The sequence below is a fragment of the Bos grunniens genome, chromosome 2 (assembly GCF_055505025.1).
Source record: "Bos grunniens cultivar Pamir isolate PY7600 chromosome 2, Bosgru_T2T1.0, whole genome shotgun sequence".
NCBI lineage: Eukaryota > Metazoa > Chordata > Mammalia > Artiodactyla > Bovidae > Bos > Bos grunniens.
In genome coordinates this window covers 4,528,251-4,554,703 of record NC_141166.1, presented here as the reverse complement: position 1 = coordinate 4,554,703, position 26,453 = coordinate 4,528,251, and the positions used below count along the sequence as shown (strand labels likewise).

The 26,453-nt window shown below is 52.1% G+C and overlaps 1 protein-coding gene across 6 annotated transcripts in view; it reads left to right on the top strand.

The window, feature by feature from the left end:
- Positions 1-26,453, top strand: part of PLA2G2C (phospholipase A2 group IIC) — a 27,868-nt gene extending 1,415 nt beyond the window's left edge. The window contains exons 1-6 of one of the 6 annotated variants that reach the window (XR_015136585.1): positions 59-3,730; positions 10,749-10,864; positions 13,769-13,913; positions 15,820-15,923; positions 17,798-17,947; positions 25,658-26,453. Coding sequence is in view for 4 of the 6 variants with exons in the window: in XM_086326038.1 (XP_086182164.1) it covers positions 10,825-10,864; positions 13,769-13,913; positions 15,820-15,923; positions 25,658-25,824 (456 nt within the window). In the remaining 2 variants the exon portion in view is untranslated. Of the gene's footprint in view, positions 1-58; positions 3,797-10,748; positions 10,865-13,768; positions 13,914-15,819; positions 15,924-17,797; positions 17,948-25,470 lie in introns of those variants that run through there. The other 5 variants (XR_015136584.1, XM_086326044.1, XM_086326053.1 and 2 more) reach the window with 5 other exon arrangements.

The window sequence follows — 26,453 nt, the reverse complement described above, 5'->3', positions numbered from 1 at the left end:
ATCACCCTGCATCTTCCCTACCCTGTCGAATCCCAGCTCCGTTGCTTCAGCTGTTCCCTCGCCAGAGTCCGTGCCCCGTCCTGTGGTCTTTCCATCACTCCCACCAGATGAAATCCCAGCCAGTCCACCCACACCAAGGTCCTGAAGAAATCCTGACAGGCGGTGATGTCATGGACATATGCAGTCTCCAACCTCAACTGGACCCTCAGCCTTAACACAGAAATCCTTCCAGCTCGGTTTTGACTCCTTTCTTCCCACTGGCTGTTTCAAACCTTGCCCTCCTGGAATCTCTCACCTCTCCCCATTCCTCCGCCTGCTCAGAAGGTAACCTTTCTCCCTCTTCAGAGAGAAAATAGAAGCCGTCAGATGGAAGCTTCCTCAGCTCTCTGCCCTCAGAGCCGCAGACTCGCCTACTTCTGTCTCCTTGCTTTTCTCTCTCCCTCTGGTTCCAGTGAGAGGGGACCCGTCCTCTGATTCTAAGACCAACGGCTGCTCCAGGGCTGCCCTGAAGCCTGCCCCCTGTCCGCGGGTCCCCACCGGTCCGCAGCTTCACCACACTCCAGTCCTTCGCTTCTGCTGTATCCTTTGCCTGGAACGTTCTTCGCCACTCTCCACAACCCTTCATCCCCTTCCTTTGCCTCATGCCCACCTAGCCTTCAAATCCCAACTTAATAGATGAAAGTGTTCTTCCAAGATGGAACTAAGGGAGCCTCAGAAGGCATCCTCCCTGGACTCTTTAGTCTGCCAGGCCCTGTTCTAGACTCTTGAAATTCCAAAGGAATGACTAGCGACTGTATCATCCGAGGACTTGGTAGCTCAGACAGTAAAGAATCTGTTCGCAATGCAGGTGACCTGGGTTCGATCCCAGAGTTGGGAAGATCCCCTGGAGGAGGGCGTGGCAACCCACTCCAGTATTCTTGCCTGGGGAATTCCATGGACAGAGGAATGTGGTGGGTTACAAGCCACAGGGGCACAAGGAGTCGGATACAACTGAGCAACTAACACTTTCACACAGATTATTAGAAGATATTATTAGGAGACATTCAAGAGCCGTATATCATCAGAAGAAGGAGTTCAGATTCACTGTGCAGTCTGATGGCGATACATTTGCTGCTGTGGCTAGCTCGGATATGTGGACCCAGGACTCTAATGGAGCACGGCCCCGACCCTCCAGCAAGGTGTTCACACTTGGCTGAGAAGACAAGTCGCACAGCCATAAGGAGTTACAAATCAGATCCTTCTCAGCACAGTCTGAGTCAAGGCTGGAAGAGCAGCGCAGGCCGGACGTGATTATGAGCCAAGTGACTGGCAGGGACCGGAAGTTCTCTGGGAGCCTGGGGAAGGTGGGGGGTTGTTTCAGTAGAGGTGTCTCGTCCCATCTCAGAAAAGAAGCACCTGATCTGTGGGAGCAGCTGGAGAGGGGCCTGGGCTGGGTAGGCTTCCTGCGCGGGTCACCCCTTCACCCGCCCTGCACACGCAGGGAGGCATCTAAGGACCCACGAGGGTGCAGAAGGTGGAGGTTTCTGGAGCCGATGGTTCTGCAGCTCTGTGCTGCTGGCTTGCTTCTTGTAAATGATTCTGTCAGAAAATATCTAAGCCAGGCTCTTCAGCCCTTCAACGCCCACCCCAAAAAAGATGAAAGTGGATTCTTCATCAGCTATTTTAATATCACCTAAGGATTATGCAATCCTTTGGAAAATCAAATTGGCTTCTCACCCTGTTTGTGTGTGTGTGAGTGAGTGTGTTTGTGGGTGTGGATGTGTCCCCGTGTGGGCGCACAGGGAAACCGTGCTTATGCCCGGGGTCTGTTTCATCTTTAGCGGCCTGTGCCTTTTGCTCGCAGGGGCCGTGGAATGCACAGCTCTGGTGGGGGAGGCTGCAGGGAAGGGAAGCAGGGGAGGCCGGCCAACCAGTTGCTGTGTCTGCCTGCTTTTTAAAGAGAAGGCTGACTCTGTGCTTTTGTCTCACCTCCTTCTTTGAAGAGGATGTCTTTAAAGGATGAACCCTGCAATGCCGGGTCTCTGGCACACATAACAAAGTGGATTCTCAGTAAACATGGCCACGGATCACTGCCCGGTGGGTTTGCATGTGGACTCACCTCCTTTCCAGCCCTGGGTCTCTCTGCTCCCCAGCCCTCTTCCTGGGCTCCAGCCAGCTTGTTCCCCAAATGCACCCTCAGCTTTTTCATCTTCAGGGTCTTCATGCTTGCCTGCCCTGACACTGGTCCCTTCCTTGAAGTTAATCCAAATTCACTGACCCTTCGAGACTCTTCTTAAAAATCACCACTTTCTTAAAGCCTTTCCTGACCATACCTGCCCCCCCCATGCCATCCTGTGCTTTCTCTAATCCCTTTCAGTCCAGTGGAACATGCCAAAGATGGCACCGTGGACTTTACTAGGTCAGCTCCTCTGATCTTCATCACTCTCCTCCTTACCAATGTAGTTGCAAAAAACAATTGAGCCTCAGAGCCCCCCAAGTTAACGATTGGCAGAGCAGTGTTAGAACCCCAGTTTGGCTGATTCTGAAGCCCATTGTGTACCCTGCAGCCTCATCTCCCCCCCTGGCATTCCCACCTGGCACTTGCCCTGTACCCGCCTCTTGTGCTGGAAGAGAGGTGGCAGGCGTGACCTCTGGGATCAAGGCTTGAGTCTGAATTCCAGCCACCAGCTAGGTGGCTAGCTGGCCACCTTGGGTAAATGCTTTAACTTCTCTGGACCTCAGTTTCACATCCTAGAGTGGAGATGATAAGAATAGGATTGCTGTGAGGCTGAAATGAGATAATGCGTGTAAAGGTCTTAGCACAGTGCACAGTGTATGGCAAGCAGTAAATGCTCGGTGAGGGTTAAGTCCATTGCCCTGTGGTTCTCGTCTCACAGGGCACCTCCCCTTCAGTCGGTTATGAGCTCCCTGTGGGCAGGAAGTTGCCTGTGTCTGTGTCCCCTGCTTTGTGGTAGGCGTGTAGCAAATGGGAATTAGAGTAACGGCAGTGGTCATGTTGATTGCACAAGCTGACTTTTCTATGAGAGATCCTGCAAGTTGCCCATTGGTACCCCCACTGAGGGTATGTGGCTTGAAGTGGAAATAGCCTCTCCCAGGGCTGGGCTGAAGGCAGGAGCTTCGGTTCCTTAGCAGCTTGTTCCCAGAGACCAATTGGCCTTTTCATTTGTTTGTTTTTCAAGTAGAGACTTGTGGATTTTGGTGTCTGTGCCCCCGTGTCCCACTCTGTCTGTCCTCAATCTCATTAGACATGTCTGTTGAGATCACAGATAGCCTTGAAGCAGAAGGTCCACTGGGTGGGTCTTCTGGTAAAGAGGCCAAGAGACTGGCACAGTCAGTCGTGCCTCCCGATGAATCAGCTTCCTGAGGGCACTGCAAGAGAAGTTTCTAGAGAATGAAATTTGCCCCTTGAAGCACTGCTGCTGTTTTTTTTTTTAATATTATTTCTGCCATATGGTTGGAAAATATCCAAAAATATATCGCCTGCTTCTCAGTGTCCTTCAGCAAAGCATACCAGACATGGTAACTCACCTTGGCTACTGTTGACCAAGTGCTTTTACCATCGGGAGCTTGCTGAGTCTTGCCGGCAGTCCGTGGGGGGCCAGATTATTGTCTCCGCCCCACAGATGAAGACGCCGAGGCTCGGGGAGCTTCAGTGGCTCTGCCAAGAAGTGGCCGACTCTGCACAATGCAATGTCTTCCTGGGGCTTGGAAGACATTAACTACACCCCAGGTGAGACACTGTTGACGTGACTGCAGCCATCTGCCCCGCGCTCACAGCCCCAGGTTCACGGGCTCGGTCAGTTATCCTTTTAATCACTCCTCTCTCTCCCTTGCCTCCTGCTAAGAGCAGCCACTGCTTGTCATGCCTGTCCTACTTCTGAGTCTGAGAAAAAGAGGCTGATTCTCTTGCTTGAATTTTGTCTGCCGTAAGAGCCTTGTGCCGTGTGCTTGGATGCTCAGGGTTGTCAGTTTTGTTTTCTCAGCTGTGTTTTGGATACTTAGAGGGCTTGGCTCAGTGACCCACGGGTGAGCAAGAGAACTGCTAAGGGGGTTCTAGGTGCTGAGATTGGAGTCAGACACACCTGGGGACTTCCCTGATGGTCAGATGCAGGGGCCATGGGGTCGATCCCTGGCTGGGGAACTAAGAGCCCATGAGCCTCGTGATGTGGCAAACAAAACCAAAACAAAGTAGACTCAGACACACCTGGATTAAGCCCTGGCTCTGTCAGTTTGCAGGGCAACACACCTAACCTCTGCCAGTCTCTATCCCATTGTCCGTGAACTGCAGTTGATCATGTGTGCCAGGCTTGGCCTCATTCTGGTCCTCCATGGTTGTAGCTTTGCTTTTATTTATGAGACTTGAAGCATGGTAGGACTCGGACCATTCATTCATTTGATCCAGTATTGATTACTGCACATCTCTCCACGTCTAGTTTTCTTTATCAGAAAAACAAAGAGAATGACAGTACTTATCTAGCTGAGGACTAGATACGAGTACTTAATGTTTAAATACATGTGAAGTGCTCAGAATTGTGCCACGTAGAAAGTCAACGTGATACACGTGAGCCGTATTTTTTAGTGCTAGTCAGTGCCCGGCACAGGGCTAGCTGGACTCCAGGTGAACAGCATAATGGTGACCCTTACGGACCTTGCAGTCTCCTTCCTCCTTCTGTTCTCCATGGGGAGAAAAAACCGAGCAATGTTTTATCACTGCCCACGGAAGATGAATTGATGGGTTTGAGAGAGTCGCTCTTAGGGACCCGCCTACTCCCTCCGTCTCCCCCTTCATCAAGTCTCTGTGCCTCTGATCCTGTGCCCTTGGCTTTGGTTCAAATCCCCCGTAAATGATTAGTCAAAGGGAGAGGACCACGTCTGTCTTGCCTAAGTTGTAGCTGTGGAGGTCAGTGTCTGTGGAAAAGCTCTGTAGCCTCCAGAAGGCCTCACGGACAAGAGGTCTAGGCAGGGGCGCCAAGCGAGGGGGAAGGAACACGGATTTGGAGTTGGGACCATGGGCTTGTCCTGCACGCCGCCCCCACCCCCAACTTGGTAAGCCGCATGGATCTGTTTCAGGTCATGTCTCCTCTCTGAGTTGGTTTCTCAACTCTCAAGTGAAGAAATGATAGGTCCTACCTGGAACGGTTGCAGTGAGGAGTAAATAGATGCAGAAAACAAATTTGAGGTCATTCACTTCAGTTCAGTTCAGTCGCTCAGTCGTGTCCGACTCTTTGCGACCCCATGAATCACAGCTCGCCAGGCCTCCCTGTCCATCACCAACTCCCAGAGTTCACTCAGACTCACGTCCATCGAGTCAGTGATGCCATCCAGCCATCTCATCCTCTGTTGTCCCCTTCTCCTCCTGACCCCAATCCCTCCCAGCATCAGAGTCTTTTCCAATGAGTCAACTCTTCACATGAGGTGGCCAAAGTACTGGAGTTTCAGCTTCAGCATCATTCCTTCCAAAGAAATCCCAGGGCTGATCTCCTTCAGAATGGACTGGTTGGATCTCCTTGCAGTCCAAGGGACTCTCAAGAGTCTTCTCCAACACCACAGTTCAAAAGCATCAATTCTTCGGCGCTCAGCCTTCTTCACAGTCCAACTCTCACATCCATACATGACCACAGGAAAAACCATAGCCTTGACTAGATGAACCTTTGTTGGCAAAGTAATGTCTCTGCTTTTGAAAATGCTATCTAGGTTGGTCATAACTTTCCTTCCAAGGAGTAAGTGTCTTTTAATTTCATGGCTGCAGTCACCACCTGTAGTGATTTTGGAGCCCAGAAAAATAAAGTCTGACACTATTTCCACTGGTTCCCCATCTATTTCCCATGAAGTGATGGGACCAGATGCCATGATCTTTGTTTTCTGAATGTTGAGCTTTAAGCCAACTTTTTCACTCTCCTCTTTCACTTTCATCAAGAGGCTTTTTAGTTCCTCTTCACTTTCTGCCATAAGGTGTCATCTGCATATCTGAGGTTATTGATACTTCTCCCGGCAATCTTGATTCCAGCTTGTGTTTCTTCCAGTCCAGCGTTTCTCATGATGTACTCTGCATATAAGTTAAATAAACAGGGTGACAATATACAGCCTTGACGAACTCCTTTTCCTATTTGGAACCAGTCTGTTGTTCCATGTCCAGTTCTAACTGTTGCTTCCTGACCTGCATACAAATTTCTCAAGAGGCAGATCAGGTGGTCTGGTATTCTCATCTCTTTCAGAATTTTCCACAGTTTATTGTAATCCACACAGTCAAAGTCTTTGGCATAGTCAATAAAGCGTAAATAGATGTTTTTCTGGAACTCTCTTGCTTTTTCTATGATCCAGCGGATGTTGGCAATTTGATCTCTGGTTCCTCTGCCTTTTCTAAAACCAGCTTGAACATCAGGAAGTTCACGGTTCACATATTGCTAAAGCCTGGCTTGGAGAATTTTGAGCCTTACTTTACTAGCGTGTGAGATGAGTGCAATTGTGCAGTAGTTTGAGCGTTCTTTGGCATTGCCTTTCTTTGGGATCAGAATGAAAACTGACCTTTTCCAGTCCTGTGGCCACTGCTGAGTTTTCCAAATTTGCTGGCATATTGAGTGCAGCACTTTCACAGCATCATCTTTCAGGATTTGGAATAGCTCAACTGGAACATTCAAGGCCCCCCTAAATGCCTCCTTCCTTTTGGAGTTGAGTCCAGGGCTCCTTTCTCTGAGGTCAAAGGCATTTATTTACTCAGCCACTAGAGGGCACACACATCACTCTCCTAGACTGGCCTCCCTGGACCCAGGCTCAGGTGGAGGGGTGCAGCCCCGGGAGGCTCCCTGGAGACAACACCTGTGCAAAAGTGGATGCCACAGAGTTGGGGAGCAGGAGAAGCTGACACCTGGAGGCAGCTGCTGAGGCCACAGGTGGTCCCCCAGGGCGCTCAGGGCCTGGGCTGTCCTTTGGAGATGTCCGGAAGGAGACAATAGGGCCGCCCTTTATTTATTTTTTTATTGAAGTATAGTTGACATACAGTATCATGTTAATTTCAGGAGTATACCGTAGTGGCTGATGAAACACGCTGTGCAATGGTGACCATGATAAGTCTGTTAACCATCTGTCACCACACAAAATTATCACAGTAGTATTAACTATAGTCCTTATGCTGTGTATTACATCCCCGTGACATTTGATAACTGGAAATCCATGTCTCTTAATGCCCTCACCTCTTCGCCCAACCCTCCACCTCCCTTCCCTGTGGAAACCACCTGTTTGTTCTCTGTATCTGTGACTCTGTTTCTGTTTTATTTGCTCATTTGTTTTGTTTTTCAGATACCACATTTGGTGGAATCATATGGTATTTGTCTTCGTCTGTATGACATTTCCCTTGGCCTAATGTCCTCTAGGCCCATCCATGTTGTTGCAAATGGCAAACAATTTAGTTGATTCTGGAGAAGGAAATGGCACCCCACTCCAGTATTCTCTCTTGGAAAACCCTATGGACAGAGGAGCCTGGAGGGCCTCAGTCCATAGGGTTGCAAAGAGTTGGACATGACTTAGCAACTGAACAACAATATTTCATTACATATACATGTTAAGGAATGCTTAGGTTGCTTCATATCTTGGCTATAGTGAATAATGCTGCACTGATTATAAAGCTCATATGTGTTTCTGTTTTCTTTGGATAACTATGCAGAAGTGGAATAGTTGGATTGTATGGTAGTGATGCAAGGAGACCCAACCAGTCTATCCTAGAGGAAATCAGTCCTGAATATTGATTAGAAGGACTGATGCTGAAGCTGTAACTCCAGCACTTTGGCCACCTGATGTGAAGAACTGACTCATTGGAAAAGACCCTGATGGTGGGAAAGATTGAAGGCGGGAGGAAAAGGGGACGACAGAGGATGAGATGGTTGGATGGCATCAGCGACTCAATGGACATGAGTTTGAGTAAACTCCGGGAGTCCGTGATGGACAGGGAAGCTTGGCGTGCTGCAGTCCATAGGTTCACAAAGAGTCAGACACGACTGAGACTGAATCTCATTTGAGATTCAGATTGAGATTGATTGAGATTGAGAAATGACTGAACTGACCTGAACTGATGGTAGTTCTGTTTTTAAAATTCTGAGAAACCTCCGCACGGCTTGGCTACACCGATTTACGTTCCCACAAGCAGTGCCCAAGAATCCCCTTTTCTCCACATCCTGGGGACTTGGCCCTTTAAATCATCTCCTCCAGGGGCTACTCCTCCCGTCATGGTCGGGCAGGGTCACAACCTTGGAGCAGACAGAGGCAATTCCCAGTGAGTGAGTGAGAGCGTCAGGAGCAGCTGATATCCCATCCCTAAAGAGGGGGCCTGCCAGAGACTGTGCCAAGCATTCCGGAAGCAATGGAGAGCCAAGCAGACTCTCTTCCCGTGGGGTGCTTTTGATCCAGATATGGTCTGTATTTACCTATTTGGTCTCCAACCAGCTTGGAGGCCCTCCTGGGGCCACAATCTTGTCTCCTTAGAACAAGGCATGTGTGTGCTAAGTTGCTTCAGTCGTGTCCGACTCTTTGAGACCCCATGGACTGTAGCCCTCCAGGCTCCTCTGTCCATGGGGCTCTCCAGGCAAGAATACTGGAGTGGGTTGCCATTTCCTCCTCCAGGGGATCTTCCTGACCCCGGGATCAAAACCAGGCCTCCTACATTGTGGCTCTTTACCGCTGAGCCACCAGGGAATAGTTGATGCTTATTAAGAGCCTGTACTATCTCATTACCAGAAATGTACCCAGGTCCCTTTCTTCTTCTCACCAAAGTGTCATCACTCGCTCTTTTGAAACATATGAGTCGCTTCATCATGGGCTAAACCATCACACAGTTATTTTTTTTTCACACTCAAAAGAAACGAAGTCAGCCTGTAAGATGGAACCTAATTTAAAAACATCCCTTGCAGCATCTGAGATGAAGGCTGGCTGGGACCAGGCCCGGTCAGGGCCCAGCCTCTCAACATCTACCCGAATCTTGCCAGTAAGGGCAAAAGTAACAAATTCTCCCAGGATGCTCGAGCAGGACGCTTGTTTGAAATTTTCTTGGGAAACTTTGCCACAGGACTCTATGTGAGGACATGGGACCTTGAGCCCACATTCTTCTCTGCCATCCTGGGAGAAGTGTGCCAGCTATGGCTACCATTACTGTTGCTAATGACCTTCCCAGGCGGCTCAGAGGTGAAGAATCTGCCTGCCAATGCACGAGATGCAGGTTCGATCCCGAGGTCTGGGAGACCCCCCCTGGGAGCGGGGATGGCAACCCACTCTGGTATTCTAACCAGGAAAATCCCGTGGACAGAGGAGACTGGCAGGCTACAGTCCATGCAGTTGCTAAGAGTCACGCATGACTGAGCAGGTACGCATGCACCGTTGCTAATGGTAACAAGAGGGTGTGGTCACCTGGAACAGCATTTTATGGTGCCAATCTGTTTCACTTGCCTTATTTAGTTGATCTCCACAAGTCTGTGCAGTAGGGGGCTGTGTGAGCAGGAGGAAGTTGTCCAAACTCACTGGGCCTCAGTTTCTCCATCTCGAAACTGATAATGGAGTCTCTCAGGTTATTGCGAGGATTAAATGATGGAACACACGTGAAGCCCTTAAGGAAGATAGCACCTGGCATCTACTAATTTCTTTTTATTTCTTCTTTACAAAGAATTTACTGTATTAGGAATAATAGATGTGACAGTGATCTGCTGAGTGTTTTCTCGTTTTCATTGAACTGTAATTCATTACAGTGCTGCCTCAGTTCCAGGTGACAGCAGAGTGACTCGTGTATGTGTTGGTCGCTCAGGCATGTACGGCTCTGTGCGACCCTGTGGACTGCAGCCCTCCAGGCTCCTCTGTCCATGGGATTCTCCAGGCAAGAATCCTGGAGTGGATAGCCATTCCCTTCTCTGGGGCATCTTCCCGACCCAGGGATCGAACCTGGGTCTCCTGCACTGCAGGCAGACGCTTTACCCTCTGAGCCGCCAGGGAAGCCCCGTCTAGTTATGCATATATCTATTCGTTTCCAGCTTCTTCCCCCACGTAGGTCATTAGAGTGCTGAGTAGAGCGCCCTGTGCCGTGTAGAAGGTCCTTGTTGGTTGTCTGTTTTATTTACAATAGTGTGCGTCTGTTAATCCCAAACTCCTGATTCATCCGTCCACCCCGCACTTCCCTCTTTGGTAGTCATTACTGTGTTTCCTATGACTGTGAGGCTATTTCTGTTTTGCAAATAAGTTCATTTGTATACTTTTTTAAGATTCCAACTAATTTCTTCATAAATGTTTGAAATGACTGATAGGCAATTTTAGTCTCTTTAGGAGAGGAAACTGGGATTCAGAGGGGCTACGTTTATTGGATAAGTTTCCTGGTCATCAAGGAAGGAAAACCCAGGAGGACTGCCGTGTAAATGGGGCCAGACTTTCCCACACTGGATTTCCATCACGAGCCGTATGGCGTTGCCTGTCAACTTGGCACCTCAGGAAATATTGACTCTTCAAAAGAAAACTGAAAAAGGATGAAGGCTTAGTGTTGCCAAAGAAAGAAATTAAAAAAAAAAAAAAACAAACTTGGACTTTTCAAACAACTGAACCATTCTTATCTTTATACTTAGGTCTAAATACCCAAAGGGGTATCGTATTCAGAGGTGATTAGGTTTGGAAAGGTCTGTCTGCTCGGAGCCCCCACTGAGGGTCTTTGAGGACCCGCACCGGACTTGTGGGTTTCACCACCACGTGGCACCCTGCATTTTGGTCATTTTCTCCCCAAATAGGACTTCATCGGGCAGAACCCTCGGCAACAGAGGAAGGTGTGGTCGTGGCGCCTCGGGCTGCCTGAGCTCCTCGGGAATGAAGGTCTTCGGGGTTCTCGTGGTCTTTGCCTCCTGCCGTAAGTAGTCACAGTGGGGCGAGCTCCCAGGTGTCACCCCCTGTCTATCTGTGTCTGTGTCTGGGGCGACCCCTTCTCAGGTGGCATCAGGTGAGTGGAGTCAAGCGTCGCCCAAAGGGGAATCTGGAGTGAAGTGGGCCCCCACCGAAGTCCTCCTGCTTCTGCGTCTCCTGCAAAAAGCATTCAGCCCAGTGCTGGGATCTCACAGAACATTTAGAAAATCAAAGGTTTTGCTAAGAAAGAGGGCATCTGAGCACTGTTGTACCACACACATACCTTTCAGGAGTCTTTGGATGCTAGTTGCCTTTATGTACTTGTTTTTAAATTAACTTTTATTGGCGTAGAGTTGATTTACAGTGCTGTGTTAGTTTCCCTGCAGAGCACAGTTACACGTGTGTACACATGTCCCCTCTTGTATAGATTCTTTTCCCATACGGGTCATTACTGAGTATTGAGTAGAGTGCCGTATGGTAGGTTCTTATTAGTTATGTGTTTTATATGCAGTCGTATGTATGTGTTAGTCCCAGTCTCCCAATTTACCCCTCTCCTCTTGCCTCCTTGGTAACCCTAGTTTGTTTTCTGCATCTTAAGTTGCCTTCATTTAAAGTCCTATGGACTCCAGAACAAAAGCGTGGATATACATCTAGCTAGTTTCAGTTCAGTTCAGTCACTCAGTCGTGTCCAACTCTTTGCGACCCCGTGAATCGCAGCACGCCAGGCCTCCCTGTCCATCACCAACTCCTGGAGTTCACTCAAACTCATGTCCATTGAGTTGGTGATGCCGTCCAGCCATCTCATCCTCTGTTGTCCCCTTCTCCTCCTGCCCCCAAATCCCTCCCAGCATCAGAGTCTTTTCCAATGAGTCAACTCTTCACATGAGGTGGCCAAAGTACTGGAGTTTCAGCTTTAGCATCATTCCTTCCAAAGAACACCCAGGGCTGATCTTTAGAATGGACTGGTTGGATCTCCTTGCAGTCCGAGGGACTCTCAAGAGTCTTCTCCAACACCATAGGAATGATTAATTTTCCTCAGAAAGGCATTCTTATGGAATAATGGGTAATTATAAGTCATTGCTTTCAGGAGATCGGATTACAGATCTCTGCAAAGTGAAAGAGAACTTACTGGGAAGCAGTGTTGGGTTTGCTGGAAAACCCTCTGACTTGTTGCTTTGATTAGATGAGTGGAGATTTGCCCAAATCCATTTCTCTATCCGTTTCAGCTGTGAAACAATCACTTTTGGGTTCCCAAGTCAAAATGTCAAAAACGGGGTCCCTGGTTCACTTAGTCAGTGGTGGAAGTCAGTTTTCAAGATCATGATGTTAGAGGCAGGGGGTCTGTGTGCAGGCAGGACCACTGCTGCACACCGCCCCCTGCCCCCCGCTGCGTGTACCCCAAGAGCGGAGTCTCAGTATGGTCCTACCCTCTCTCCAGGTACTGCTCCGGCAGCAGAGACCGCCCCCGGGCTTGGGCCCCCTCCGAAGTGTGTGGGACCACAAGGCATCCAAAGTCACAGGAAGAGATGGGAGGGCTCCTGGGAAAATCTCCCTAAACCTCCCATTTTGGGTTTTCTTCTTCATGTTTTTATTTTATTTTTATTGTAAAACTAAGATTCACTTGTAATTAAAATGTAAAGTACATTAGGGTGGAGTAACAAGATAAAATCCCTTCTTATCTTTCACAGACCCTTATACGTTTCGATGTGAACAGTCTTCAGAGTTTGATAAACATCCTTTCAGGCCCTGGGCTTCCCGGGTGGTGCAGTGGTAAAGAGTCCACCTGCCAGTGAAGGAAACGAAAGAGGCAAAGCTTTGATCCCTGAGTCTGGAAAATCCCCTGGAGTGGGAGACGTGGGTTTGATCTCTGGGTCAGGAAGATCCCCTGGAGGAGGAAATGGCAACCCACTCCAGTATTCGTACCTGGAGATCCCATGGACAGAGGAGCCTGGCGGGGTACAGTCCATGGGGTCACAAAGAGTCAGACACGACTGAGAGACTGACATACACTCAGGCCTTTGCATACATATGTTGCCAACATTTCAATAGAAAAGTAATACAGGCTTGTTGTTAAAAAAAAAAAAAATATATATATATATATATCAATCAGGCAGCATAAAAGTAGTTAAGATAAATGTTGCCTGTTTTTTCCTCCACCTACTTCCGAGTCCCACTGCCTAGTGATATTGCTATTAAAAGTAGCGTGTTTTCAAGACATCATTTAGTTATTATCTCCCTGTCAGTAGGCATGTGGGTAGTCTCCAATTTTTTGATATCACAAATAATGCTGCAGCAAACATTCCTCTCTGTCTCTCTCTCTCTCTCTCTATATATATATATGTATATATACTCCTCATTTTCTTAAGCACTTTGTAGAAGTAAAAATTACTGAGTTTGTGTGTGTGTGTGTGTGTTTATGCTCATTCACGTCCGACTCTTTGTGATCCCATGGACTGTGGGCCACCAGGCTCTTCTGCCCGTGGAATTTTCCAGGCAAGAATACTGCAGTGGGTTGCCATTTCCTCCTCCAGGGGATCTTCTCTACCCGGGGATCAAACCTGCATCTCTCGCATCTCCTGCACTGGCAGGGGGATTCTTTACCACTGGGCCACCTGTATTTGCTGGCATTTCTGGCTTTGAACCTTTCTTGTTAATGATTAACATCATTCTGCACGGGATGGTGGTCTTTCACTGTGGGAAGAAGACTGTAGTTGACAGCATTGTCCTGAACATCCTGGAAACTGGCTTCTCCTCCTGGGTTAGCAAGAAACTAGCTGTGTGATGTGGCCGACTGACCCTCTCTCGTCCCCATTAAAGGGGCTGGTGTCCAGTTTAGGGGGCTCTGGCTAGGGGATGTGAAAGCAATCTTTCTCATCACGTCTTCCCTTCTTCCTTATTTGCTTCTTGTCAGTGATGGCCCCCACGCACAGCAGCTTCTGGCAGTTTCAAAGGATGGTCAAGCACATCACAGGGCGGAGCGCCTTCTTCTCGTATTACGGATATGGCTGCTACTGCGGGCTTGGGGGCAAGGGGACCCCCGTGGATAACACTGACAGGTGGGTGCAGAGGCTCTGAGGCTTTCTGTCATTTGATTCGCATCGAAATCCTTTCTTGAAGACAGAGAGGATGTTCAGACTTGCAAATTGCAAGGAGCAAACTGATTCGGGTGAGCCTGAGCAGAAGGACAAAACTGAATGGGAGTGGGAGGGAGGTCTCGAGGAGCCCAGGGCTGGGGCTGGCTTCCTGTGGTCTGGGGCCTGCAGGAGGTTCACTGCTCTGCTGTCACCATCTTGAAATGCTGGACGGTGTTTGAATAAGGGACCCTCTCGTTTTCATGTTGCACCAGGCTTTGCAGATCGTATGGTCAGCCCTGCCCAGAGCTCTAGAAAAATGTGGGCAACCCAGAGCTCTCAGTCTTCAGGGCAAATGCCGTCTTTTCTTGGGCCCTCACGTTTTAGGATTATCAGTGCAGTAGGACTGACCCGCTGTCTCCCATCCTGATTCCATTCTGCAGGAAGGAGAGAGAATCTGAGTGGCCCAGTTTGGAGAAGTTGTCCATCTGGGTGAGGACATGTGGCACAGACCTGGCTGCCAGGCCTACTTCTCAGGATGGGGAGGGGGGGGTGTGAGTTCCCATAAAAGGTGGAGGTTGGTGTTATCTGGGGAGGGAACAGGGAAGTAGAAAACAGGACGGTCTGTGCATCTTTTTATTTAAAGAAATGAGAAGCAAAATGTTCCTGGCCATGTTCACCGTAATGTGGATGAATATAGCCCCACAGTAGGGCTTGAATATCACCCCTGGAGCTCGAGTGCTCTGGGCTGGGCTCATGAGACCACAGATTGTTCTAGCCAGGAAGACCCCAGAGCCCTGGAGGGAGTCCAACACTGACGAAATGCCCGGCACGCACTGAGCCCTGGGACTGGTGGTCTGCACGCAGGGCCTGGTTGACTCCTCCTAGCGCATGGTCGAGGCCAGACCACCATCTCCATTTTACAGGGGACAGTGGTGAGGGGCCCACGGAACAAAGCCACAGAGCTGGAAGACCTTCAGCCCCTTGAGTGGTGGAGTCAGGATTTGCACCAGAGTTTTCTTGTTTCAACGTCCAGGCCCCTTAATGCTCTGTGCGTCCCCTTCCAAGTCCTAAGGCTGATGAGCATTCCAACACCGTTAGCCAAAGATGACAACCAGGAGCCCACGCGTAGATGCACATGGTGACGGAGGAACACTGAGCGTCCAGCCCAGCGGATCGGCCAGTCCCCGTCTCTGCGTTCCTGCCGCCCTGGCTTGGCTGGGGAGGCGGGCGGGGGCCATCCCCAGCTGTTCTCTCTCCTCCAGTGTCACCCCCGCCCCATCTACCCCATTGCCGCCGCACCGGCTCTCAGCCTCAAGTGTGCAGAGACCGAAGGATTACATCTGATGTGCTGACCTTTGTCTGCTCAGAGCCTCTCCCAGGGCTGGGCACGTAGTTGGTGCTCAGTCACTAATTGAAGGCAAAAGGAGAAAAGAACGGCAGAGGGTAAGATGGGTGGAAGGCATCACCGACTCGATGGACGTGAGCTTGGGCAAACTCCGGGAGTTGGTGATGGACAGGGAAGTCTGGCGTGCTGCAGTCCACGGGGTCGAAAAGAGTCGGACACGACGTAGGGACTGAATAGCGACGGCAAGTCATTAAATGAATGAATACATCACGGGAGCCTAGATTTGGGAGAAATTCACCTCTGAACATCGTTTCCTCCCGCACAGAATGGGGACAAGGACTGCGCCTCCTAGGGTCACTATGAGGAGCTCATGAGCCAGCAGTAGGTAGAGAAGGGCTCTTTCTATGACTTTTAACACCATCAGGAAGTCACCTCCCTGCCTTCCGTACATTGTCATCTGGGAAGGAGGTGGATGAGTCCTTTCCCGCCTTCTCCCAGGGCCGTCCTCAGGAAAGCCGCCGTCTCCCTCTGTCTGGCCCGCAGGTGCTGCCTGGCCCATGACTGCTGCTACGAGAGGGTGAAGCACCTTGGCTGCCAGCCCGTGTTGAATGGCTACCAGTTCCGTGTGGTCAACGGGACCGTGATCTGTGAGTAGTCCTCTCTGCACAGAATGTCCTTGAATCTGGGCCTTTCTCAAAGTTCAGCCTCGTGGACCCAGAGAACTTTGGGAAAAGGAGATTTTTTTTTTCCCAAGTGCTTTGGGAGGGAGAGTGGCAATTCTGAGCATCTGTGCTTCCTGAGAGTCCAGCCCGGGTCCGCCCGCCCCCCCCCCCCACCCCGTTCCCCCTGCCCCGGGTCCCTGCTCACAGCTGTGCCCCCAGCTCCCTCCCCTGGAGTGCGGGTTTCAGCCCACAGTCCCCGCTGCCCACCCGGGCTCCCTCCTGGGCTCGATAAGTAGTTGTTGACTGAAGATTACACTGAATTTTGCGGCTGCGCTTGGCAGCTGTTGCTATTGAGAAGCTTCTTCCCGATGTCTGTTGTGTGTTAACAAAGCGGCTCGGCTGTCTTTCAGTTGAACAAATATTTGTGAAGGGGGTTGCGTGCCAAGCTCTGGGGTAGGGTAGGGAGCCCACCTGGCATCGAGGCCGTTCAGGGAGGAGGACAAAGGACAGGGTGGGCCAGCGCTGAGTGTCCAGCGTGCGGGGAGGGGCTCCAACCTCTCAGAGTGTGATCCGGGGCAGGTGGGGTTGGGTAGGGCAGGCTGGATCTAAAGCGCAAGCTCACTTGCAGGCAGCAGGCCACAGACTTGTCTCAGACGCTGTTCAGCTCGGCAGAACGGGTGGTCTGAACGCCCCTTTGCGTGTGTGACTCACCTTCCGCTCAGCCCTGTGGAGTCGCGGGAACCACTGTCCTCCCTTGCGTGTTTACTCAGAGCTGTGAGTGTGTCTTGGAGATCACCTGTCCCCTCCCAAGGTGGGGAGAACACCTCCCTTGCCTTCATCTTCCAGCTCCCCCCACCCAGAGCTCAGGCTCCGGACTCACGGAGTCAGGTTGGCTTGATCTGCCCGGTGCCAGTAGCAGGAAGCTGGAAGTGTGTGGGAGGCCCAGCTTCAGCCAAGTCTCCTGTTCCGCTCTCCCCTCTTCGGGCGACTGCCGACGGGGAAGGGACCCCGTTTTTCCCATGTGAGCGTGAGAAGCCTTCCTGACCACCCTCCAGCCTAAAGCAAAGTGTCTCCACTGTGAGGCCCCTACGCCACATCCAGGACACAGGGCGGGATCATGGTCTGGGGGATGGGGGGCGAGGGGGGACTGGAGGAGGATGATCTCAGAGATGGCTTGCTTCCGCAAGTGGTGGCACCGAGTTTCTCGTCCCTCCCGACCCCACATGTTGGGGGTGGGGGTGGGAAACGGGGTGAGCCCGGCTGTCGCTTGGTTGGGGAGGGGCACGCAGAAAAGCTGCCCCGACTCCTCTCCGTCTGGCTGGTGGTCTTGCCTTCACGTGGTTTCTTCTTATCTCTTTTCACCTTGACCTTGACCTCTGTCATGTCAGGTGTCACCTTAGAGTGGTTGAAAAGGCATCCTTTGGAGAGAAGATACGCTCTAAGAGCTCTTTCCCCCATGCCCCGTAAAGCACAGGGACTGAGGAGGGAGGGGAACAGAGCTCTGAAGAGGGAAGCAGGTTTTCAGTAGGTGCCAAGGCTCTTCCTGCGCTGTGGTCCCATGCCCCAGACCAAGCCCTCTGCTCCTGTGGGTGGGCCGTACTCAGAGTGCCTGTGGGCCTGGGTCCTCTGCACCTGGAGCAGCTTCTTTAGCAACCCGCTTCACCTTCCGCCGTGGGGACCGGAGCCACAGCCAGGGACCCCGGGAGATGGAGGAAGGTGACCCGGGAGCAGAGGCCGGAGCCCCAGTAGGTGGCACAGGAAGTGTTGCCTGCTTGGCACATCACTCTGGTGGCGGGAGGTGCAGGCAGGGTCTCGGAGCTGGACTGGAATGTTCGTGGCCTGGGCTGTGCTTTCCACAGATGCTGGCCCCTGCCAAGCAGCGGTGGCCAGTTCTTGAAGCCTGGCCAGGGATCCCGGAGTCCAGCGCCTGTCTAAGAGAGTTAGCGAAGAGGGACGTTTCCCCATCCTCACCAGGGCACTAGCAACCCCTTCTGCAGCTGCGCTATCCAGTGAGTACCAGGCTGAGCCCTGTTGTTCCCAGCCCCACCTTTGTTCAGTCGCTCAGTCGCGTCCATCTTTTTGCGACCCCATGGACTGCAGCATGCCAAGCCTCCCTGTCCTTCACAAACTCCCAGAGTTTACTCAAACTCATGTCCATTGAGTCGGTGATGCCATCCAACCATCTCGTCCTCTGTTGTCCCCTTCTCCTCCCGGCTGCAATCTTTTCCAGTGAGTCAGCTCTTCGCATCAGGTGGCCAGAGTATTGGAGCTTCAGCTTGCCAAGTCCCTATTTCCAGGAACAGGGCTGGGAGCTGGGCGGCCCGGCTCCTAATCCTGGGTCTGTTGCTGGTGTGCTGAGACACCAAGTGAACCCCAAGCACATCTATTCCCTTGCCTAGTATCAACTGAGTACCCCCGGGGTACCCAAGCAGGGCCAGCACTGTGCCAGGGCCAGGGGCACAGAGAGAGGCAGCCCGGGGCCCTGCTGCCAGTGCTCTTGGAGACCAGCCCAGTCAACCCCTCGCTGCAGTGATGGGGAGCCTGAGGCCCAGAGGCGGGGAAGGGCTGACCCAGGCTCCAGGCAGACTCAGTCTCATGTGTCTTGAGACTGTCCAGTGCTCGGGAACACACTGCTGGCCGGAGTCTTCTGGGCCTGTTTCTGCATCTGTAAAGCAGGTGCACTCGCTGTAGCTGAAGTCCATCGGCAGCTGAAGTAGGCTTGGCACTCAGCTCTCTGAGTCCACAGTAAGCCTCTGAGGTGGGCGCTGTCCTCCCCGTTGTCGAGGAGGACCCCGAGGCTCAGAGAGTGAGGTGAGATGACCAAGGCCACACAGCCGGGGAAAGGACCGCTGGGACTCAGACCAGGTCGTCCAACCCCAGCTGGTGCTCCTGCCTCCCACCGCCCTCCCCGCTGGCATGAGGCTGCTGGGAGGGGCTGGACTGGGGGGCTCACACAAATGCAAGTCTTGTTATCTAAAGCACGCATGTCAGAATGTTCGGCTCCGGCCCAGGGGGCAAAGGAAAGCTGAAGGAGCTTGTCGCCCTGCAGTGCCCCAGATCTTCCTGTTCCAGCTCCGTGCACTTCGCTGAAAGGCCCAGAGACAGCAAATGCTTTGAAGTCAGGCAGAGCTGGGCCTGAATCCCAGCTTCACCTTTTCTAGCTGGATTAATTGCATGACCACCCTGGGCCTTAGTCTCCTCCTCTGTAAAGTACTAATCAGTACTTCCGAAGGTCTCTAAGGTCTCTAAGGTCACTGGAGAAGGAAATGGCAACCCACTCCAATAATCTTGCCTGGAAAATCCCATGGATGTAGGAGCCTGGCAGGTGCAGTCCATGGGGTTGCAAAGAGTTGGACACAGCTAAGCGACGCCACCAAGGTCACTAAGGAATCGACTGAGGTAACCCAACGCAGGGGCCTCCCAGACAGCACCAGTGGGAAGACCTGCCTGCCAGGGCAGGAGATGCAGGAGACTTCCCCTCCCTGGGTCTGGAAGATCCCCTGCAGAAGGGAATGGCAACCTGCTCCAGTATTCCTGCCTGGAAAATTCTATGGGCAGAGGAACCTGGCAGGCTACAGTCCATGGGGTTGCAAAAGACTGAGCACTCCCCAAAACTCCCTAACTCAGAGGTCTGACCCAGAGCGGGTGCGTAATTAATACTTTTCCTTTCAGAAGTTGAGATTTCTTCTTATTTTTTTAACCCTAGTTTCCTTTTCCCCTTTACTTCGTAGGTAAGCACTGGGATTTTCTTTATTACCGTTGAGATTTCTGCATTGGTCTCCCCTTGAACTAATGTCATTAACCCCTTATAGGATGAAAGCTCTCCCCCTGCCCCCACCACAATCCTCAGTTACACTGCAGTTCAAAGAACTGCCCTGCAAGGGTTAATCACCTCCCAAGCCTCCCAGTTCTGAAATCTGGCACCCAAGCCTAGTTCCAGGTTGCCTAGCAACCAGCGGCTGCTCCTGGATGTGGTTGGTGTGAGCAGGGAAGGGAAAGGAGAAAAACAGCCTGGTCTGTCCATGTCTCGAAATGTCAGTGGGAGAGCAGTGCAGAGAAAGGCCTGGAACCCAAGCCCTGGGGCCAACTTGCGGAGTGGTGACGGCTGCCCTCAGGCAATCGGGGAGGCTGTTAGTCCTGTCTTGAGTGGGCTTGCATAAGCACTTGGAATTCGCGAGGGATTTTAAGTGGTGATGCCCCCTCCACCCATGTGTGCCCGCATCTGTTGGGCAGAGAGGGGCCCGGCCGTGGGTGGCAGAGCCAGAGTTCCAGCCGGAGGCCCCTCTGTCACCTCCATCTCGGAGCCTGTGATTCTGCCCTCTGCCCAAGGCAGAGGGCGAACCAGGTAACCACTGGAGTTTTTAGTTTGCAAAGATCTTTCTCCTTTGCTGAGTTTACTGCTCACAACAACACCTCCACTCACTGACGCATCATCCTTTTCCTTTCCTAGAATCTGGCTCAACCTGCCACCATCTCATCTTGCTCAGTTATTTGTTTACTTATGGATCAACTCTCCCCTCAACTGGAGTTTGAGCTCCAGGAGATTGGGGAGCACTTGTTGGGGGTGGGGGTGGGGTGCATGCATGCTCGGTCGTGTCTGACTCTTTTGCGACCCCATGGACTGTAGCCAGCCCTGCCTCCAGGCTCCTCCGTTCCTTGAATTCCCCAGGCAAGAATACTGAAGTGAGTTGCCATTTCCTCCTCCAGGGGATCTTCTAGACCCAGGGATCAAACCCATGTCTCCTGCATTGGGGGAGAGACATGGCTTTACCGCTGAACCCTCTGGGGAGCCCCGGGGAGGGGGTGGGTGCTCACTCTCATAAAGCCACAGAGAATGATGCCCGAAGCCATGCAATTGTGGGGTCCACTCACTCAGACCTGTCCCCCTGCTTCCTGGACAAAGGCCGGGCATATGTTAGAAACTCAATATCTGTTTGATGATGGAATGAGTGCAGAAATTCATGAAATACTCTGTACATGAACCTGTACCCTCATTTGAAAGCCTAGGGAAGAGATTCAGAGAGGAACAACTTCCCTGAGACGCCAGAGCTTGCAAGCGGCAGATCTGGGTCCAGAACCTGACCCCCTGTTTCTCGGGATGGGGGCTCTGTTCACCGCCCAGCGGCCTGTGTCTAAATCCAGCCAGCAAGGCGGCAGCACACGGTGATGGAGCCCTTACCGCGCGTTTGGCACCGAAGATCTGCAAGAAAGAGACAAACTCCGTGACCGAAAGGAGCTTGTGTGCAGGCAGGGAGACAGTCCATGAAATATTCAGAAAGAAAGATACACTCGGGGAGCGACAGTGCTGTGACACCTCTAAAATAAGGCCACACGCTATGGAATGAGGGCGGCAGTGGGGGGTGGATGGCTCCTTCAGGTGTGGAGGAAGGCCTCTCGAGGGAGGTGGCATCTAGCCGGAGGAGGTGGGGGGGTGCCTGTCCCACGAGAAACGAGTCTGGCAAGGCCTGGCCGTGGGGTGAGGGGCTCCCCTGCTCCTTCAGTTGCAGGGGGAAGCCTTCAAGCAGACAGTGATCAGCTCAAATTTTCCTTTAGAAAGAAGACTCTGGCCCCTGCCCAGAGAAGTTGGGGAGCAAGGGAAGAAAGAGGGGCAGCCACTAGTGGGCTGTTTCCGTCGCACTGGGGAGAAGTGACCGTCGTGTGGCTCGGTAGCTGGGGCGGAGTGTCAGACGCTGGGCGCGCTTGGGAGGGGAACTGACAGAACCTGCTGTCGGGGTCGGTGTGAGGCTTGGAGGCGAGGGAGGCTGACTCTGACATCGTGGGTCTGAGCATCCGTGAGTAACCGTGCATCTACCAGCTCGTGCGCATAGCGGAGCACAGACTCTGCGGTCACAGCAAGAGCCTAGATGAGCCGTGCTGGGTTTGAGATGCACATCGGACGCTCGGGGGTGGGGGGTGGGGAGGGGGGTCACGTGAACACACGCGTACTGGTGTCTGGAGCTCAAAGGGCTGCAGGGAGAACTGGGGAGTCTCTGCGGGGAGAAGTGAGGAGTGGGTAGTGCTCAGGCGGTATTTAAAGCCCTGGGCTTTAAAACAGGGGCACCCAAGGAGAGAGGTTAGAGACCAGGGCAGAGGTACAAACAGGGAGTGGCCTGGCAGGCAGCCTAGGTTAGCCCACTCAGGAGCACAGACCTTCCCATCTCATTGGTGGAAGTGTGTGCTTGTGTGTGTGCTAAGTCGCTTCAGTCATGTCCGACTCTTTGCAACCCATGGGCTGTAGCCCCCCGGGCTCCTCTGTCCATGGGATTCTCCAGGCAAGAATACTGGAGTGGGTTGCCATGCCCTCCATCAGGGCATCTTCCCAACTCAGGGATGGAACCCCTGTCTCTGATGTCTCCTGCATTGGCACACGGGTTCTTTACCACTAGCGCCGCCTAGGAAGCCCAGCTGGAAGTATTTCAGTCTGTTTCATGGAATGAGAAAGCATTATCAGTTCCGTTCTTCATGTCTCAGTTTCTTCATCAACAAACTGAAGGATGCTGGGTCTGGATTTGGGCTTGTTGTTAAAAGATGACTTCCCGGCATGGCATTTCTTGGCCCAGGGCTGCCTCTTCTAGACAGTGGCAGGCCTGACCCTACTACGGCTGTGGGATGCCCACAGCAATAGACCGCGGCTCCCTGTCAGTCCCCAAGGCCTGGGGACCGGGCCAGTCATTAGACGTAGAGCTGATCATCAGGAGAGAATTTACGCTTCATGCTTTGGAAAGGACCAGAAGACAAAGCAAGAAAGGGACGTGGTGAGAAAGGAAGAGGGAGGCTTGCTGAAAGGAGATGGAAGAAAGAAGAGATGGGAAAGAAAAGGAGACCAAGAGAGAAACAGAAAGAGAGAAGGGGGAGAAAGAGGAAAGTGTGGGAAACGTGACTCCCTTCTGGTTTCCAGAGAGGCAGCACCCGGGTGATGGACAGCTCGAGGCACCAGACACCTTCCTTTGGGAGGAAAGAGAGGTTGGATGGGCTGGAGCCCTGCACCCAAGTAGCCCCACTGCGTGCAGCAGCCACATGACCTGGCAGCCCCTACCCAGCGGCTGCCTGGGGAGGGAATCCAGCGGGCAGCTGTGCGTGGCACAGGTGAGAGACCTGGACACGGATGGGACGGGGGCTCTCGGGGAGCCCCAGGGGAGCTGGGGCCCCGTGGGTGTCGTAGAATTGTCACACATGTGCGAGGGCAGAGGTGATCCAGGCACCAGGAGCAGTGGGAACAGCAGGAACCATTCCTGGTGCATTTTCTGAGGGTGAGTGGAGAGCTACTGAGGCGTGAGGTGGGTGTCAACATGTCTTGAGAAGCCCAGGCTCCATCGAGCTGGAGGAGGACAGCTTCCTGCAGGAATTGTGGACTTCTGAGAGGGAGGAGGAAAGAAAGCAGACTGTAGCCAGCACTGGCCCAGCTTCAGAGGGGCCTTCCTCTTCCAACATGTGCAGCATCGTCATAGTAACAGTGTAATAGCAGCCTCTGTGTTCCAGGCGTATCCAGACCTCTCCATCTGTGACAACAATGAAGGTCCTCATGATGCCTGAAGTAGACGGCATTGTTTATTTTTGATGCTGTTGTTTTTATCACCGTTTTATAAATGATACTGAAACTAACTTGCCCAAGGCCAACACATCAGGGGATCTGGCTGCCTCACTTCCTCACCCCAAACCCTCAAAAGAGAATGGAGTTATCCAGAAGGAGGCTGCCTTAGATATCCCTTATGCCAGGGGTCCCCCACCTCCAGGATCTAATAATGCCTGGTGATCTGAGGTGGAGCTGATGTAATAGAAATGGAAATAAAGTGTACAATAAGTGTGATGCCCTCGCATCATCTTGACACTATCTCTTCCTCCCCCACCTCCAGTCCGTGGAAAAATTGTCTTCCATAAAACTGGTCTCTGGTGTCAAAGAGATTGGGAATTATAGTCATGTATGGATGTGAGAGTTGGAATATAAAGAAAGCTGAGCACAGAAGAATTGATGCTTTTGAACTGTGGTGTTGGAGAAGACTCTCGAGAGTCCCTTGGACTTCAAGGAGATCCAACGAGTCCCTCCTAAAGGAAATCAGTCCTGAATATTCATTGGAAGGACTGATGCTGAAGCTGAAACTCCAGTCCTTTGGCCATCTGATAAACTGACTCATTTGAAAAGACCCTGATGCTGGGAAAGACTGAAGGTGGGAGGAGAAGGGGACGACAGAGAATGAGATGGTTGGATGGAATCACCGACGTGATGGACATGAGTTTGAGTAAGCTCTGGGGGTTGATGATGGACAGGGAGGCCTGGCATACTGCAGTCCTTGGGGTCACAGAGAGTCAGACATCATTGAGCGACTGAACTGAACACCACACACACACACACACACACACACAGCACCACAGCTCGGACAACTCTGACTGCTAAATAAAAGATCCCCACCTAGTGGTCATTTGGCCACAGTGCAGACACTCCATCCCAAAGGCCCATTAACGTTTCCTTCATTCACTGAAGGACTGTTAGTTGAGCACATACTGTGGGCCAGCATTTGTTCTGCATCCTGGGGACACTGGGAGGGACGAGACAGAAAAAGCCTCAGTCTCACGTAGCTTACACTTAGTCCAGGAGAGACAGACACAACCAGGTAAACAAATCAGAGGAGTGAGAGATGTGAAAAGTACGGGGTATCAAACAAACGGGGATGCGAGGGAGAGAGGCTGGAGAAGTTTAGCTGGAGTGGTCAGGGAGATCCTCTCTGAAGAGAGGAAATTTGACCAAGACCCAAAGGTGGGATGCCTCCAGCCACTTGAAGATCCTGGAGAGAAGTGTGTCAGACAAAGAAACTAGCAAGTACAAGTGCAGAGGCCCTGGGTCAAGACCAACCAAAGCATGTGACCAACCCAGAGGCCAGTGTTCCCGGAGCAGAGGGAAGGTGAGCGTGAGGGCTGTGAGGGTGGAGAGGCGGGCAGGGGCCCCGTTACGGCAAGCCTGCTTCAGAGTCCGTGGCAAGGATTTGGGATGTCTTGGTTCAAACAGTAGGAAACCACAGCAGGGCTTTCAGCAAGAGAGTGAACCTCATTCATTCCAAGACAGTCCCTGTTTATTTCCTTCCATTAGGGCGGGAGAGCTGGTGATGGCAGGGAGGGGGTCATGGCCAAGAAGACGGGGAGAAGAGGGCACAGCGTGAAATATTTTAAACGTAGAGACATCCATGGAACTTTGGGTGGATGGAATGTGGAAGTGAAAGGAAGGCAGGAATCGAGGTTGGCTGCTTGTTTTCTGGCTTGAGTTGGAGGTGGTACTGATTCTTAAGCTGAGAGTGTGGGTGGAGGGCCAGATCAGTGGGTAGGGCAGGGGCACTTACATCAAGAGCTTCCTTTGGGGCATCTTATACTGGAGATGCTAGTGATTTCCACGTGAGATGCCAGGTAAGCTGCTGGAAATAGGAGCTGAGTTCTGAGAAGATGGGTTCTGTGTCCTTGCCCTGGGAGCTGCTTGGAGACGCTGACTCAGTGCTCCCCCCCTCACGTGCAGCCCACACCTGCCCCATCTCCTGTTTCTTTCCAGGTATCTCTTCAGGGCATGTCCAGCTGTGATGGTGGAAGGGCTTGAAATGCAGGAGAAGGACTCCCAGTTCCTTTTTCCTTTCAATTTTCAACCCTTGACCCCTTGCCGCCAGCTCCCAGTTCTCCCCAACCTTAGAACCAACCCCGGGGGTGGCTGGAAGCCCCCGTGACCCTCTGTCTCCCTGCAGGTGAGTGTGCCCTTGGTCCCGGCGTCAGCTGCCTCTGTGGGCTGCGGGCCTGCGAGTGTGACACTCAGTCTGCCTACTGCTTCAGAGAGAACCTGCCCACCTACGAGAAGAACTTCAAGCAGTTGTCCAGCCGGCCCCACTGTGGCAAGCACAGGCCCCAGTGCTAGCGAGGCCACAGGGCCCCTGGTCAGGCCCGGGTGCTCCTTTGTCACTTGGCATCAGAGGGCTGGAGATCAAAAGTGCAAAAGACAGAATCTCCCTCGATGGAGGGAGACAGACCATAAATATAAATAAACGACATGTTCCAACCACAGTAAATGCTAAGAAGCTACAAAACAAAGTGACAAGGTAGAGAGATGGCCCCTACCCCCACCCCAGGAAGATTCCAAAAGGGGAGAAGGCCCCAGGATCTGCCTTAAGCACTCCCTTCATCCCCACCCCAAGATCGGGATGCTGGGCAGACTTGGGTACCAGACCCACATCCCAGATCCAGCTGGAGCCAAGGTCTTGGGCACATGCCAAGGCCCTGAGAGGTGCACCTGGACTCTTTTCTCGTTTGCTGGAGTCCCGCCTTCTGAAAACCCCAAGGTAGGAAAACGTCAGTGCCATTCTCAGCTCTCAGGACACATAGCCTGGGAACATCCATGCCCACGGCTGCCACCGGATGTCACGGCCAGGAAGACGCCGAAGTGATGGAGAGAGAGTTGGGGCGGGCGAGGCAGGGGGATCCAAGGTTGCTGGTCACGTTTAGAAGCCCCTGGTCACAAGACATAAATTCTAATAAATATTAAAGCGA